Genomic DNA, 15,110 nt, shown 5'->3' with positions numbered 1-15,110 from the left:
CCAAGCTATTTCTGAGAAACTTTTTGTCATTTGATAGCTTAACTAGCAGAGTAAGAAGATACCAGGCACTGTGGACTCTGCAGCATCCAACAGTGAATGTGAGGTAATGTAATCCTCTTCCTTCAAGGAGCACATTCGTCTGAAAAGCGCTTGGAGACAGCTCTTCCTGGGTTTTCAGCATATTTAATCAAACAGAAAAAGTCCTGAGGGCAAGGAGAGTCACAGGCTATGTGTGGTTTAACATGCTATCTCTTCTTACAGTATGTCAGAAATTGTAATGGATTTGCTGTATAACAGGAGACAGACTGCAAGTAATTAAAAGCAAGTAATCCTGCAGCACTCTCTCAAGGAGAATAACTTCAGTGGGAATATACCCCTTTTAGAGTTCAATCTGAACAAAGAATCAAGGGTTTGCCTTTAATTTCCATGTGGACGGGAAAGAGACCAATCTGCAAGTTCTCTGTCGATGCCAATAGGCCAGGTTCACAGTCCTTTGGAGGCACTGGAAGGATTCCTGTTGATCCAATGTTGCTGTGGAAGCTGCAGCAAACCCAGGCTCCTGAAAGGTATCCTGATGACGCTTAAGTTCTTTTACTTTAACATCAACCAGAAAGAAATCTAACTAAATTGAAAAGGCTTCAGAATGTCTACACAGAGTATTCGCTGGTTTTATTGTATTGCTTTAAGAAGCAAATCAGTTTACGCTGCTAGAGCTCTCTGTATCAGCCAGCTCTGCAATAGCTGATGTCCACAGTATGAATAAGGCCTGCTCCTTCCTGTTAAGGACTTTGTATTTGAAAAGAGACAAGGAGCTTTGTTTAGGAGCCCACAGGGGAAAGTGACTCTGAAGTAACTCGGGGTATGATACTAATATCACCAATATCACTAATATACTAATATCTAGTGATACTAGTGATACTATTAATGATACTAATATCACTAATATCTACTCTTCTAAAAGAGTGCATCTGCCACAGCTGGAAGCCCTGAATGCATCCCAGCCCCTCACCTTGTCTGGAACACCCCCTAGCTCGAGTGTCCGTGCAGCTTGGCTGGCGCCCAGCATGAGGAATGGGCTGAGTATTGCTCGCCTTCCCCTCAGCTTATCTCAATACTGAATGGATCTTGTCATCAGACTGGACATTAGGAAAAAATTCTTTACCGTCAGGTCAGCTCTGCTACTCTGCTTACGTTACGGCACAAGTGGCCAATGGATTGAAAAGCTCTCAGTAAAGACTGATGGACAGGCAGGCAGACAAAGGCCACAAAAATTAACACAACCTGCTAGTTTTGCTAGTGGTTACATCTATATCTTACCAGCAAAGAAATGCCTAGCCTTAACTTGTTATTGGCTGCACAGGGAATTCCCTTGCACAAGATAAATCTGTAAGATAGCTAAATTGCACCCAGCCATAAATTCAATTCCTGCAAACTGCTGATGGCCCACTTTCCCAAGGTGAAGTAGGAAGTGCCAGACACAACCCTGCAGAGCCCAGCAGCTTGTGTTCGAGTAAAAAGCAAGACCCAAATTTCAGTTCCTTCTCTTTCTATCCTCCACCATTCCTAGACATGAGCAGCAGCTCCCTAGTGTAATAGTCATCTCTTTCCTGTCTTCTCACTTTGGCTGCAAGCCCACATGACAGTAGCAAACCCAGCAGGGTGTCACAAAAGTCTTTATGTTTAGGTACTTGTTTCAGGTGTCTCAGATGTCTAGGATCTCTTGTAAGCAGTGACAGATATATAAATGGCTCTGGACAAAAATGAACTCTTTCTGGCAGTACTTAGGTGTCTTACTTTTATTAACAAAAAATAAAAATAAAAAAGATTTATTATATTTTTCTTCTGACGGGAATGATTAACCTAACCCCATTACTTAAAACAAAATTTCTTAATTTAGTCAAGTAAAACATTTCATTTAATTGCATATACTTTTTTTCCCCATACCTGATTCCCTGAAATTTTTGAAGAAGATCGCTTCAGATTAACCTCACACTCTTTTTCTTTTATGTTTTTTTTCCCTTTTTTCCCTTTTTTCTTTCCTCTTGTTGTTGTTGTTGTTATTATTATTATTATTATTATTATTACTATGTGGTAATACTTTTTTGAAACCTCCCAGGATTTGGAGAATCAGTTATTCTCACACATTCATTCTCAGACAGGCCTGCTCCCCATCTCACACCTGTGTAATGCCTGGTGCAGAACAGTTCATTCCAGGATAGCAAAGAGACTTTCCTTGTAAGACTGAGTAATGAACTGGAACAAGGTGTTTGGGGGATCTCTACCTCTAATCTAGCTATTCAGCAAAGAGCATCTTTTAAAAATACGGCAACAGAGGTCACAGACAACATCCTTCTCATTCTGCTTGTATAATAAATAACCAGAGGGGACTAGGTCCACTCACCAGCTTTTGAGCTGCATCTTATATTAACAGTGATGGTTTTCTGCATGAGATAGTGAACAGAATGATCCAGTATGTAATTCCTGTTGAGTGTAAAGGACTCTGTCATCCTTGTATACTGCTACACCTGACACCAAAGATCTGAAACTGTATTTATTTTTCCTTTTGAACTCAGCAGCAAAGTGTTTTTTTTCAAGGTACAGTTTCAAAGGGGATATTGTATTAGAACTTGTTTCATCACTGAGATTTTAGTAATTCATGTATTGTGGATATTATTTGGGAACAACATTGTGAAAGCAATATGGAAGCACATGCTTGCTCTGTTCTTAAAGCCCTGTCTTCCTATCTGTTTATGACACCAGTGGAGGCAGGTTATTGGGTTGGGTGGGCCCTTGGTTTGGCCCAGAACTTTCATCTGTTCTCAGGAGAGTTCAGCATTGCAGGTTTATAATGAAGGGTGACATGCTGAGTTAATCCATTAAGCTAATATTCTACTCCTATATCTATTTAATTAAAAACATTGTTTTTACTGACATAAAAATTGCACCTATTTAGGTTCAGAGCCAAAGTCACCACTTTTTGAGCAAAAAATCTGCTTACTCTTGATTAAAGTCTTCAAAAAGCACTGTGAATTACTGGTAGTAGGTAAGCTTTCAGCTCTGATTTCCGTTCTTATTTCTACCAGGAATTTTTGAGTTGGTAACCGGCACGGGAGAATTAATAATTTTGGAACAACTCAAATTGCTCTTAAGATTAAAAAGAGATACAGGAAAGGGACCAAGCAGGAAACGTGACATTTCTTTTTGATCAAGGGCAGAAAACAGTATCAAAAATTGTGTTACACACAAATATGTACTAACGTGTGTTGCTTCTTCAGAAAATTGACTCTTTTTGAGGAAGTTTCTACTCTTGTTGGGGCTGGGGTGGCCTCAAGTGAACAAACTCCTGTGGAGTAGTGTCCCTCAGAAGAGATGGTCTGGGCCTATGGGATATTTTATGTCTGCTTCTGGATGCAGACCTGAAGCTGCCTCTGCCACCTTGGGGAACACCTAGCAGGGTAGTAATAAGCATATTATTCCTGGCTTGGCAGCCCATATTGTGTGGGAGACCTGGGAACTGCAAGGGAACTTAGGTGATATGATCACTGTAACACAAAGAAGGTGATCTCTATCCTTCATGCCTAGCCCCCCAAACCACTGTTAGAAGGGGAAAAATGAATAAGGAGGAAAAAAAAAGTGCTGTAAGACAGGCATCCTACCCTATCCATCCCACGAGCATCTACTAATGCCAGAAACACCTCTGCACAGGCTGAAGAAACTGGAGAGCATGCTCATATCTTGACTCAGCTCCACACTTGTTAGAGGAAGACTCAACAAGAACTCATTTTTCACTATGGGGAAAGTTCATCAGCTGACCTGGAACAATTCATTTGTATTTGTCACCATGCTGTTGGCATGGAAATAGAAGGCCTAACCTTGTATTAAGCTGTCAACACCCTGAAATGACTGCTCTGTCTTTCCTGTGACTCAGCGTCTGTAAGACAAGAACTCCATGTTCTCCAGCAATATCACATTGCAGCATTGTGATGCCAACAGAGAAACTAGCTCCTAATCTCTTGTGTACAAAAGTCCTCGCTCCTACAACAGCAGTACACCCAGGCAGGCAATCCTGTGCTTCAGTGGTACAGTGGATTGCATGTGTGGGGCTTTATCTCAGCCCTTCTCTTCCCCTATAGACTTCGTCCTTTTTGATCTCCTGTTGCTCATTTCTGTTCCTCTTGTTGCCTCTGTGTTCCTGGTTCACCCTCTCTTTCTTCTTTCAAGGACAGCAACCCTGCCCTTGCATTCTGTGGGCTTTATGTCCATCCTCTTACGTGGATGTGAGCTGTGTGAAGTGCAGATGGTGTGGTACATTGTGTTCTTATGCCAAGAGTTTCAGTGGGAAAGAAGCTGGGCTGTGGGTGTATAAAAGACATCCAGGCAGCAGCACTATCTGCCCAGGGGTGGGCAGCTGGGTGGAGCCCATCAGCAGACGGAGAAAGCTAGAGAGTCTTTGCTCATCCTTCTGCTGCATGGTGAGCAGGGCAGAAAGACAAGGGATCAGGGGAGCTCTCCAGAAAAGCTGCTGCTAAGGAGTGAGTCACCAAGCACTTGTACCAGCCTCTCCCAAACCAGTTTGGCTGCTGGCATCACAGAATGACCAGCAAGATCCCACAACTTCAGTGCCTTAAGCAAAAGACTGACAATAAACATGGGACTTTTGTGGGTCTTGCAGCACAGAGCTACTGGTTTTCACCTCCATGATGGCAAGAACATCTTGCTAATGTGCTTTCGCTATGTCTGAGTCAGCTCTTATTCCTGCCCATAGGAAGAAAGCGAACTGGCTTGAGACAGGTATCTCCAAGGATTCTCTAGCTTTGGTACTCTATCTTCCTCCAGCATCTTATTAACATCTACAATAAACACCTCATACTGTTTTCTTGCTGCAGGCTTCTATTGCCACGCTAAGAGAAAGGAGTACGAAGGAGCAGAGTTGCAGCAATTCTTACACCGGCATGCTGGGACCATTATATTTTTTATTCATGGGGCCCCCACTCAGAAGATTTGTTGCTTTGATGATAATTGGTGGAAGGAAAAGGCCATCCCAAAGGTCTCCTCTCCCTTTAACAAACTGCTCCACAGGGGTAGGGCTCTTCCTCGGTGGAAACCTATTAGCATACAAACAGAACTCCTGATTGTCTAACAGGGAGGGCACAGATTGCTAATAAGGATCTCTCTTAGTGGCTCTGAGGGGTCATCAACAGCCTGGCAAAGTTTTTTTTTAAATATCAAATTATTCCAGGGAGTACAAACATTGTGTAGGTGTAGGTGATGTCTGCTTCTCCTCTCTTTCCCTCTCCTTCTACTTGCTGTGTGCATACAGCAATATCTCACCGCTCACTGTTTAATTGGCATTGCCGTGTCTGCCAAAAGTAATGGAATACGAAAATCCATCCAGAACAGCAGTCACTGTCCGTGCCAGGACCTTGGCAGCAGGAGGGTTGTGAGCATCCCTGTCTACATGTCCTGTGCCGAACGGGAGCGGCAGGGGATGCACTGACACTCTCGCTGCGGGGGGACGCAGCACATGTTCCACACTCTGTCTGTGATGAGCGATAAAAGGCTCAGCAGGATGCCCGCTGAAGAAGGGACTTGTTCTGTGAAATGCAAGCCTTGGAAGTCGGAACAGATTCCCTTTGATTTGAAAGGGTTTTGCCTCTTGCTCTTCAATCCCTTCCCTGTGAGGTACTAGGAGGAGACTGTGCTCCCCTGGGCATCTGTCAGGATGACAGCCACTACGGAGAAGCAAGCCTCTCTCACCTGTAGACACCTTTAACTTGTCCATCTCATGCCCAGGACTTCTGTACTACATCCAGGCAGGCAGAAGAGTGCTATAAGATTGCCTCTGCTTTTCCAGCCAAACCCAGTTGGAAACCCTTCACTCTTTTCAAATACAGGGTGCCACTTTTTGTGGTAGAGACAAGCATGCCATGCTATGGCTTGAGCCACCATCCGTCAGCTGGGCTGCTGACAGCACAGGGGTCGGTGCCCTTTGCCCGTGTCAGCTCACAAGAAAGAGAGCACGAGTTAGCAGCCTTCACTGCAGGCTGAGAAGCAATGTGCCTGGGGATCAGGCAGCCCACGCAACATGTATCCCAAGAGGGGAGATGAGGAGCAACAGCCCCATCTCATTCACACAGCAGCAGCTTTACATGAAAGGGTGTGGGAGAGGATGGGGGATGTCCACAGGTGGTAGCAAGTGAACAGGATGAAGGTCTGGATGCAGAGGCATGAACTGGGTGAACACTTAAACTTACAGTGCCAGAGTGAAGCTACAGAAGGGGAGCTGTGCTAGTGAGGCACAAAAACTATCCCAGTCAGATATCTCTATTGCATTTATCCGTCAGAGGATTTCAGCAGGAAGCCATTCATGTGGGGAGGGATTTGATAATTATTTCAGGGCTCACTCTCTCCCCTCTCCTATCCTCTTCCTCCCTCCCTCTCTCTCTTTCATCTATGCAGCACTGGGCAAATACATGCTTCTTGACTGAAATGCATACTTTGTGAAAATATTCCAATAAAATATTAATGAACAACCGTTTCCATCACTTGATCAGTGCTAAATGACTTCATGACCATTATGCAGCCAGAGGTCTAAAGCAGCTGCCTGCTGTAGTGACCAGCGCTCCCCCTCTGTCCTCTGCTCCCTCTCTGTGTCTCTCTCACTTTTTCTAAGCTGTAAAATGTTGAGGAAAGGCTCGTGCATTTTTCTTACCATTTCCAAGGTGTTAGCTTTGATTTGTAGCACAATGGGGATTCTTGTCCTGGGCAAGTGCTGGTGGCAGTGAAAAAGATACAGATGGTACCAAGAGCATCCTAATGACACTAAGTTAATTGCCCACACTTTTTTTTCTCCACCAGAAAACAGCACAAGGACAGGCTCTAACCCTCTTTAGAACAAGATACAAATGTTATTGCAGGGTGTTATCTGAGCCTTTGTTCCCTTTCAATTCAGAGATGAGGTTCTCACGGTAGCAAAACCACTCAGAGTATAGGGTAAGATATATTGCACTTTTGCTTATATTTCTATCTCCCACTACATAAAAGCTGTCTGCTGACTGAGGAAAGATGTCTTTCTCGTATAATGATAGGTAGAGCTATTCTTGCTCGGTGAAGTTACCTCATGGTTCTTCATCCAAACAGTGGCACAGTAAACAAAACTTTCAGAGATGGGAAGTTGCTGTCGTGGGGCACAGCTCCTGATGGAGGTGGGTGCTGCATGACTTTGTCCTCGACTCCCTCAGCAAATGTCTCTGTGACATTTCAAACCTCCAGCTGAGACAGATTTAGACATGATCTGCGGTGTCCTCATGCTGGAGGGTGAAAAGCAGTTGAGTGAAATATCCACTTAAAGCAACCCTTTCAGGGTATGTGAGCAAATATGTCCCACAGGCTGCTACTGGGCACAGGGAGGGACTTCAAGTGTCCATAGACATGTGGGCTGATGGGGAGGAACCAGAATGCCAGGAAGTGGGAGATTTGGAAGGCAGAAGGTTTCCTGACAGCTCTGGTAGGTGGTGTGGAACAGCCACAACTGTCTGAGATTTTGGCAGCCTTGGGCAGTAGGACAGATGGCAAGTGGTGTGCACACCACTAGGGTCGGTGCTGGACTCCAGAGTGGGCTGGATGTGGTCCCTTCTTCTCCACAGTGCTGCTTCCCTTCATGGGAAGGACTGCAGTTTGAAATCTCCCTCCCGCAACTCATTGTTAGGCAATGTGGCAGAGCCCCAGGCAGGGGAGGATGCAGTGGAGGCTGTGTGTGAAGTGCGATGGCTCCATGGAAAGAAAAACATGTCAGGGCTGAAAATGGAAGCAGTGCTGTCACTAGACTGGAATGAGTCCCCTTTCAAATGAGCCCTTTTACCAAGGAGAAGAAGGGTTTTCACTATTTTATTATTTGAAAGCATGTGGCTTGGAGCAAGGCACAAGGTCACAACAGGAATCTCAAGCATGTTGCACTTGCCATTGCTGCTGCTGGAGTAATTAGGCTGAGTCACCTCAGTGCTCTTTAAAAATCATCTTGGCTTCTCTTTAACTTCATATGAGAGAGAACAAAGCTTCTGGACCTTGCCCACAGAGAGCAGCATAATGAAAGGGATTCCTCTAGCAATTTGAGGTTACCTTTGTCTCTGTTTTCAGAATCCCTTTGCTTTTGAAGATCCTCCCATTATTTCCAGAGGAAAACACTGGCCTTCTGAAACATCTGAATGCTAATGCAAGGACATATTTTCTCAAACAGTTCTTTGCTTTTACCGTGTCTCTCTTTTTGGCGCCTAAGGGTTTCAATATTGCAGAAGTGATATCGGGAGGGTAAAAACAGGGATCTGTGCTTGTCTGAGTGGAGCAAGGCTGATTTACATCCACCATAGCGTTGTCTCCCTGACTTTCATGCAGCAGCATCTGGCATCTCTGTGACATTGTGGTCCTGCACACAAGCTGAACGGAGGGGTGTGAATTTACATCACCATCTTGTGGCCTTTGAGAGACAGTTGTTCCTCAATACTTGACAGCAATGGGGCTTGTGAGGTCTGCCCCAACTGGAGTCTTGAGCTAAGGCTTTCTCCCAAAGAGAGCCTTTGCTGTTCTGGCTTTTCTGGAGTCTAATCTGAAGCCAGATGAAATGGATGGGACACTCCGCAGTGGTTTGAGGAACTTTGAACAGGCTCCCTAGTCTGAATTTATTTGTAGGTCGGTGCACATTTTGGGGCCAGCTATGCTAATTTCTCCCAGCTTCAGTCTGGAAAAATCATTATTTAATCCTGCTGTGGCTGGCAGAGTGTACAAAGGAAATGATAATCCTCTTGAAGCTGTCCATGCCTGACTTCCTACCGTCTGGGTGTATATGCTGATGAGAATACCTTTGGTCTTCAGCTCTAATACTAATTTCTTCATTCTTCATTTCAGCTGCTCCTTTCTGACACTGGATTTCATACTTCAGCAACAGGAGAGGCACACTGACTAATTCAATTACAGATGAGAGCAGGGCTCACCCTCAGTTTCCTCCTTTCTGCTAAAGAAGTGCTTTCTTGTCATGGTAGCAAGGGCAGTGCGAAGCTGAGCCTAAACCGAGCTTTGCTGAAAAGGTTATTGCAACAGGATGTCAGCCTCTTCATGTCACAAAGATATTCACCTAGGGATGGCATTTCTCATGCCCAACTCTTATCTTTATTTCCATTAACATTTTATTGGGATTTACTGTTGTGTTTGCAATTTCTAATAAAAAATCTGAGGTTTTCAATGACTTGTGAAATGAGCAGAGGTGTTGAAGGAATAAGGGGGCCTGGGGTGGGGGGACCTGACACATTTACATGGATACCCCTGGGCTGGAATGGCCTGTTCATCTAGGTGAAACATTTTTGGCCATTACTTAGCTGACCTATTTCTAGCAAGAAAATGATGTCCAACAGCCAGTGAGAACAGCCATACTTTGTGCATTGACTACGTGAAGGTAGAAGGGACTTAAACACAAAAATGGAGCAAAGACACTTAAGCCTTCAGTCTGGAAAGGAACTGCTCAGTGAAGAGGGGAAGGTCGTTACAAGGCCAGGTATACCCAGCTTTCCTAAACTCCCCTGCAGTCACAGAAAGACAAGTACCTTCTGATGGTGCTTCACATCTTTGGAGAAACCTGACAAATTGCTAGGCAGACGCAGTGTGAGGTGTTAGATACACTATGGGTCACACTAGGTCTGTGCAAAGAAAGGCACGTGACCCTTCGAAGCAAATCAGATGCCAGCTGAAAACCATAACCCAGATATCACAGGGCTTTTTTAGCAGAAAACTAAGCAAGTCTCGTTCAGAAGGAAGTCTCTGCTCAGTCACAGTGAGCACTTTCTCTGTGGTGTTCAGGATGAGGTGGGACATGTATGTGGTACTGCCAATGATGGGAAGCAAGGTGGAGTGATGCCTACAGCAAAGCATAAAAGCTGAGATGCATCTAATTAGACTATATGATGCAGGGTCCAATTAGCACTTAGAAAACAAATATATATTTTTAAAGGGAGTGTAATAGCTAGAGAACACTGGATGTGAACACTGCTGAAATTATTGACATTCAAGCAGACAAGGGTATGAAGGCATGTGTAAAACTAAGAGGTAGTGACCTTTGCAGCGCTTGGTCCCCACTGCCATCCCTGTCTCTCTTGCACTAGACACTCTGCAGAACAAAGAGATTCTCTCTCCTTGGAGCACTTCCTATTAACAGCCATCAAATTAATTTTGCTGCAAGAAAGCCAGGATGGAGTTGATGCCTGAACTTCCAAGGGCAGGAGGAATTTCATATTTGAAAGTAAGCCCTGGGGGTTCTCCAGATCCCACAACCCACGTAGGTGCAACGCATGGTTTGTTTGGGCTGTGAAAGCAGACCACTAGCTCATCCAGCATGGTTTAATAACAGATGAGAGGTGAACTGGGCTTAGCGAGACAATTATAGACACTAATTTCCAAACAATGTGCACTGAAATTTGCTACTCTTGACCTTAAATAAAACATCCATATTCATATTCTTCATCAGTGCAAGTCGATGTGCTTCTAATGTGATTTAAGTTAAGCTAAGCTATAAGAAGAAGCTACCCTCTCAGTGCTGCCATCCTAAATACGAGTGGCAAACCATCATTTTCCACATGTTGGAGTATGGGGATGGATTTGGAAAAAACATCTGCGCAATAATTTTTTGAAACATATTGAGCAGCCAAAATATGGCCACTAGTGCATGGCAATGCTTATATATATAAACGAGTATTTGCAAAATCAGGAGTTGTTTATGTGTTTTATTAAATGACTGCTACTAAGTCACCATTCTGGTGGTGAGAAAGTGGCTGGATGAAAACTAACACAATTTCTTCTGCTTTGGCAGGCAGACCACTTACTGCATAGAAATAAGAGTTTTAAAAGCAGCATTATTAAAGAAGAGAAAAGACTCATAATTCAAGTTACGGTGAGTGGCTGGAATTTCAATAATTTATTTTATCCCTTTTTGCCATGTTTTACAAAATACGTGCATTTATATAGTTGTGGTTTCCAAGTATACGAGATTTTTAGCCAGTGCTTGGCTTCAAGTGGTGGAATAACTGCTTGTCACAGAGTATTGAATTCAGACCAGCTACACACGGGAGTAAATTTAGGAATATTCCCAGGTCTGCATCTTAATTAAGGGTCTTGGTTTTTTGTACTCAACTGCATTACATTGAAACAAACAATGTCTCTGTGGAAAGAAGCAACAGTTTAGATCGCTCTGAAGGCAATGCCAGTGTTGAAGTGAGTAGACGAATGACAGATATATCACCAGTATAAAACCAGTGTCACTCTGAACCTTGGGTGATAGCTTTAATAGTACAGTTCATTAATAATGCATGTGTTTCCTTCTTGAAAAGGATAGTGTTATTTAAGTTGCAACTGTTGCTATTTTTTTTCATTATTCTAATTGTCTTATTAATTACAAGCAAGCTCTTTTCCAGCTTGTAAAGGGCCCAAGCACACTATGTACTTTTCTTTACATACTACAGGAGCACAGGTAAGCAAGCAAGAAACAGTTCCCTACAGTCTAAGTGTACACAATCTGACAGCTTTTGTTGTATTTGATATATATATCAGATGCCACAAGTTTGCTGAAGAATATAAATTAGTGGCATTTCTGGAAGATGCACACTGTCCTCCTCTCTCAGGAAGTCAGGCTTTTCATCAGTTTTCAGGAGTAGGGCTGTATGATGGTTACAAAGCCATGCTTCAGGAGCACATCTACCCATGTGGAGCCATTCTGAGCATCCAGAACATATCCCTGCAAAATAAAACCATGTGAAGGTCTTCCAAGGAAATTCAGGGATGTGTAGGCAAGAAATCAAGGTTGATATCCTGATATGGAAAAGCAGTCATATTCTATTAGCAGAGGTTCTGAAGTTAAGTAAACAAGCTAATATGGTATATGGGTAGTAGATACTGCATTGGATCATGAGCTTGAACCCAATGATGTTTAAAACCTGTTGCCTACAGGCATATGAAACTTTTTCTCCTGTGTAGGGATACCTAACTGTCTCTGAAGTGGAGAGGTGGTTGAGTGAAGAGCAGCCTGTTTGTGACAGTGTGGATAATCTTCAGGCTGAGATCTCTTAATTGCCAGTGCCTGAGCAGATTTGTGTTTATCTCTCTCCATGTGCCAAACCTGGGTATCATTCCTTGTAAGTAAGGAGGGGAAAAGAGAGGCTGGAAATCTGGCTGACAGACTTCCCACTAACTTGTTTGTCTTGTGCTGCTTACTCCACTCCTCTGGGACAACTGAGCTGAGTCTCTAGGAGGAGAAGAGCCACTGAGCAAAAAAAGCCACGGATGTTCCCAGATGACCAGGCCTGCATTTATACCAGTCATTCCAGAGGTCACTTACACCTTCAGAAACAGAAGATTAAGACAGCACTGATATTTTCAATTTACATGTAGCTGTTTATCTGGGAGTGGAACAATGTCAAATGCAGAGAGGCCAGAGGCAGCTAATTGTGTATGCCAGTTAAGATTTTAGTGAAGGAGAGAGGAAGTCAGAAAAGGAGAGACAAGTAGACAGATACCAATTTATGAAACATAGCACTGTAATGACAAGAGACTGAAAAAAAAAAAAAATAACTTTGCTGCAATTAGGCACACATAATAAATAGCAGGAGAATATAAGCAGCTCTCTTTGGTGCCCCTTTACTTCTCTGGATTTTGAGATTTGTTGTCATTTGCATGCTATATCCAAAAATATCCTACCACTTCACTGCTTTAAGCACGGGTACCTTCCCTGAACTCTTCCTTTACTCAATTCTTGAGGCTGGAGCACACTCAACTCTTGCTTGAATTAATTGCAAGAGGACATCTTAAGTGCACACAAACCTATGCACATTTGGACACATATATTTAATAGCTGATGTAAATAAAATCACTGTAAATCAGATGCCATCATTGGAAAAAAAAATCAAAAGCCTTTGGGTGAAGTTTTGATGAGGATAATTCTTGTTTTTAGGGAAAAAATTACAGCTTTCCTGCCATTGTCAGCTGATCTCTGTGCTGCGCGGGGGTGGCATTCGTGTTTTGCAAATGGGCCCGGGCTATCCGCATGGAGCTGCAGCTCTGCTCACTGTCGTTAAGCTTCCTTCGAAACTTTCTGAAACAGTTTTTTTACACCTGCCCACACAGAGAATGACACACTCGCAGGGCTGTGCGGGGAACTTAGCAACACACTTGTGCGGGGAAGCCACACAGCCATCAGCAGCCTGATCTCAGCCACCTCCTGGTGTCTGCACCCGCTCTTTCCCTAAGCTTTCCCTGAGATGGCTGCAAAGACACCAGCACTCACTGCTGGGGGTCTTGCCTCAAGCAATCCTTCCCATCAGTAATCTGAGGCAGAGCTTGTAGGTGCACCAACCATGGCAAACTTCACTCTTTCTCCCGGCTGTTCTCCCGACTATTCCCCTTCAGCAACCACCCCAGACCTCTGGTTGGTACAACAGAGAAGTGCCATCTGCAGCGAAGACCTGAGGTGGCCCAGGGACAGGACACCTCCTGAAAGTTTGATTCTATAGTTGCGTCTTATGAAACAGACCCCAGATTGTGTTCAGACTGCTTTTTTGGTACGCAAGAGCCCACGTGAGAACTGAATGCAGTGATCTTATTTCATATGTGTTCATATGAATCCTTGGAAATCTCTTCTCTACCAGTGCCAGGCTTGGAGGAGAGACCACTCTTTGAGATGTCAAAAAGCTAAATGTCACTGCTTACTCCATCAGCAGTACTGCTCTCCCCTCAAGAACCCTTAACGAGAAAAAAACTACAAGCTTGTATAACATGAAAAGCAGACGCACCAAGAGAGACAAGACTTCCTATACTTGGCCTCCAGTAGTGGGAAACAACAGATTCCCTAGGAATGTAGAAGGGCAGGGTAAGGACAACATGCTTTTTCCCCTTAGCAGTGCCTTCGTCTTCAAGGAAGGCTGCTTGGAAGGTTACTATGCGGCAGAAGTGGCTTCAAGATCTCAAGTCCCTTTATTTGTTTTGTTCATTTCTTTTTTGCTGTGAAGATCTCAGCAGAAACATCAGCCTGGCTAAAATAGTCACTGACAGATCTTAAATATTAATAAACATATCTGCCTTCTGTAATTTGAAGCAATGTTCCAGATCGGGGTGCTGCAAAAGCAGCTGTTTGCTTGCAAGATCTGGCTGAAGAGGAGGCGCACGTCAAAAGGGGGATGTGCAGAATGCAGAATTTGCAAAAGAGGGTGATGGAAATAGCTGTGACTGCTAGCAGAGCATGCAGTAAAAGTCCTCCAGTTGTAAGTGGGTAAGTTACATTGAAGGAAATAGTTGTCGGCTGGTGTAGATATATAGCCCCAAATGCCTAAAATACAGGTCCCAAAGGGGAATTCATCACAGACTTTTCTTTACCAGTAAACTTGAAAAGCAGAAGCCTAGATTTACAGAAGTAAACAGCAGGGTCTGGCTGGGAATTTTCCCTGAAAGTGTTTTATGTTTGTTTGCCTGTATATGAAATTTGATAGAACAGTTCTCTGTGAAGATTTTCCTAGGAAAGTGTAAAAAAGTGCCAAAAAAATGGAAAACACTTCAGTTCCAATACTCTACTGCAGTGCTGCTCCAAGGGAGCTGCAGTTTGCCTGCCCTAAGTCTCCATCTCTTCTGAGGTCCAGTGTCCCTACTGGGACTGCCTCTCCACCACGATGCCCCATGGCCAGGGAGCCCTGGGATGCTCCTCCACGGGGTCCTGCCAACTGAAGAGCAGGAATATAAGGCAGAATGTTAATTCTGTATGGAGACATAGTGTTTTAGCTGAAAACCTGGGTTTTCTGTTGTTTTGCTTTGCCTATTGCATTCTCACTAAAGTTTTTTCTTGTTCTTTTTGAACTCTTTTTTACAGGGAGATTTAAAAAAAAAAAAAAAAAAGCTCTGCTTTTAGACTAGCCGTCAAATCCTTTTTGATGGCCATAAATATATCAACACAGCCTGCTGGTACGGACTGATAACTATTCTTAGTCATGCAGTATGGGTTTACCGAACATTAAGAAACCCTCATGACCAAGCACTTTTCCTCCTGCTTTACCAAAACCAATCTTTTATTTTCAGAGTATAGGGGGTTA

The 15,110-nt window shown here is 43.7% G+C and overlaps 1 protein-coding gene across 2 annotated transcripts in view; it reads right to left on the bottom strand.

Moving 5' to 3' along the window:
• The window catches only part of SYNDIG1 (synapse differentiation inducing 1), a 72,564-nt gene that overhangs the window by 11,140 nt on the left and 46,314 nt on the right, over positions 1 to 15,110 (bottom strand). Inside the window, exon 4 of one of the 2 annotated variants that reach the window (XM_035561783.2) lies at positions 10,870 to 11,773. The exons of the other annotated variant lie outside the window; for it this stretch is intronic. Coding sequence (XP_035417676.1) covers positions 11,684 to 11,773 — 90 coding nt within the window. The 3' untranslated portion in view covers positions 10,870 to 11,683. Of the gene's footprint in view, positions 1 to 10,869; positions 11,774 to 15,110 lie in introns of those variants that run through there. 2 annotated transcript variants of the gene reach the window in all.

This window comes from Cygnus atratus, chromosome 3, assembly GCF_013377495.2.
Source record: "Cygnus atratus isolate AKBS03 ecotype Queensland, Australia chromosome 3, CAtr_DNAZoo_HiC_assembly, whole genome shotgun sequence".
Classification (NCBI taxonomy): domain Eukaryota; kingdom Metazoa; phylum Chordata; class Aves; order Anseriformes; family Anatidae; genus Cygnus; species Cygnus atratus.
This window is presented reverse-complemented; position numbering and strand designations above follow the sequence as displayed.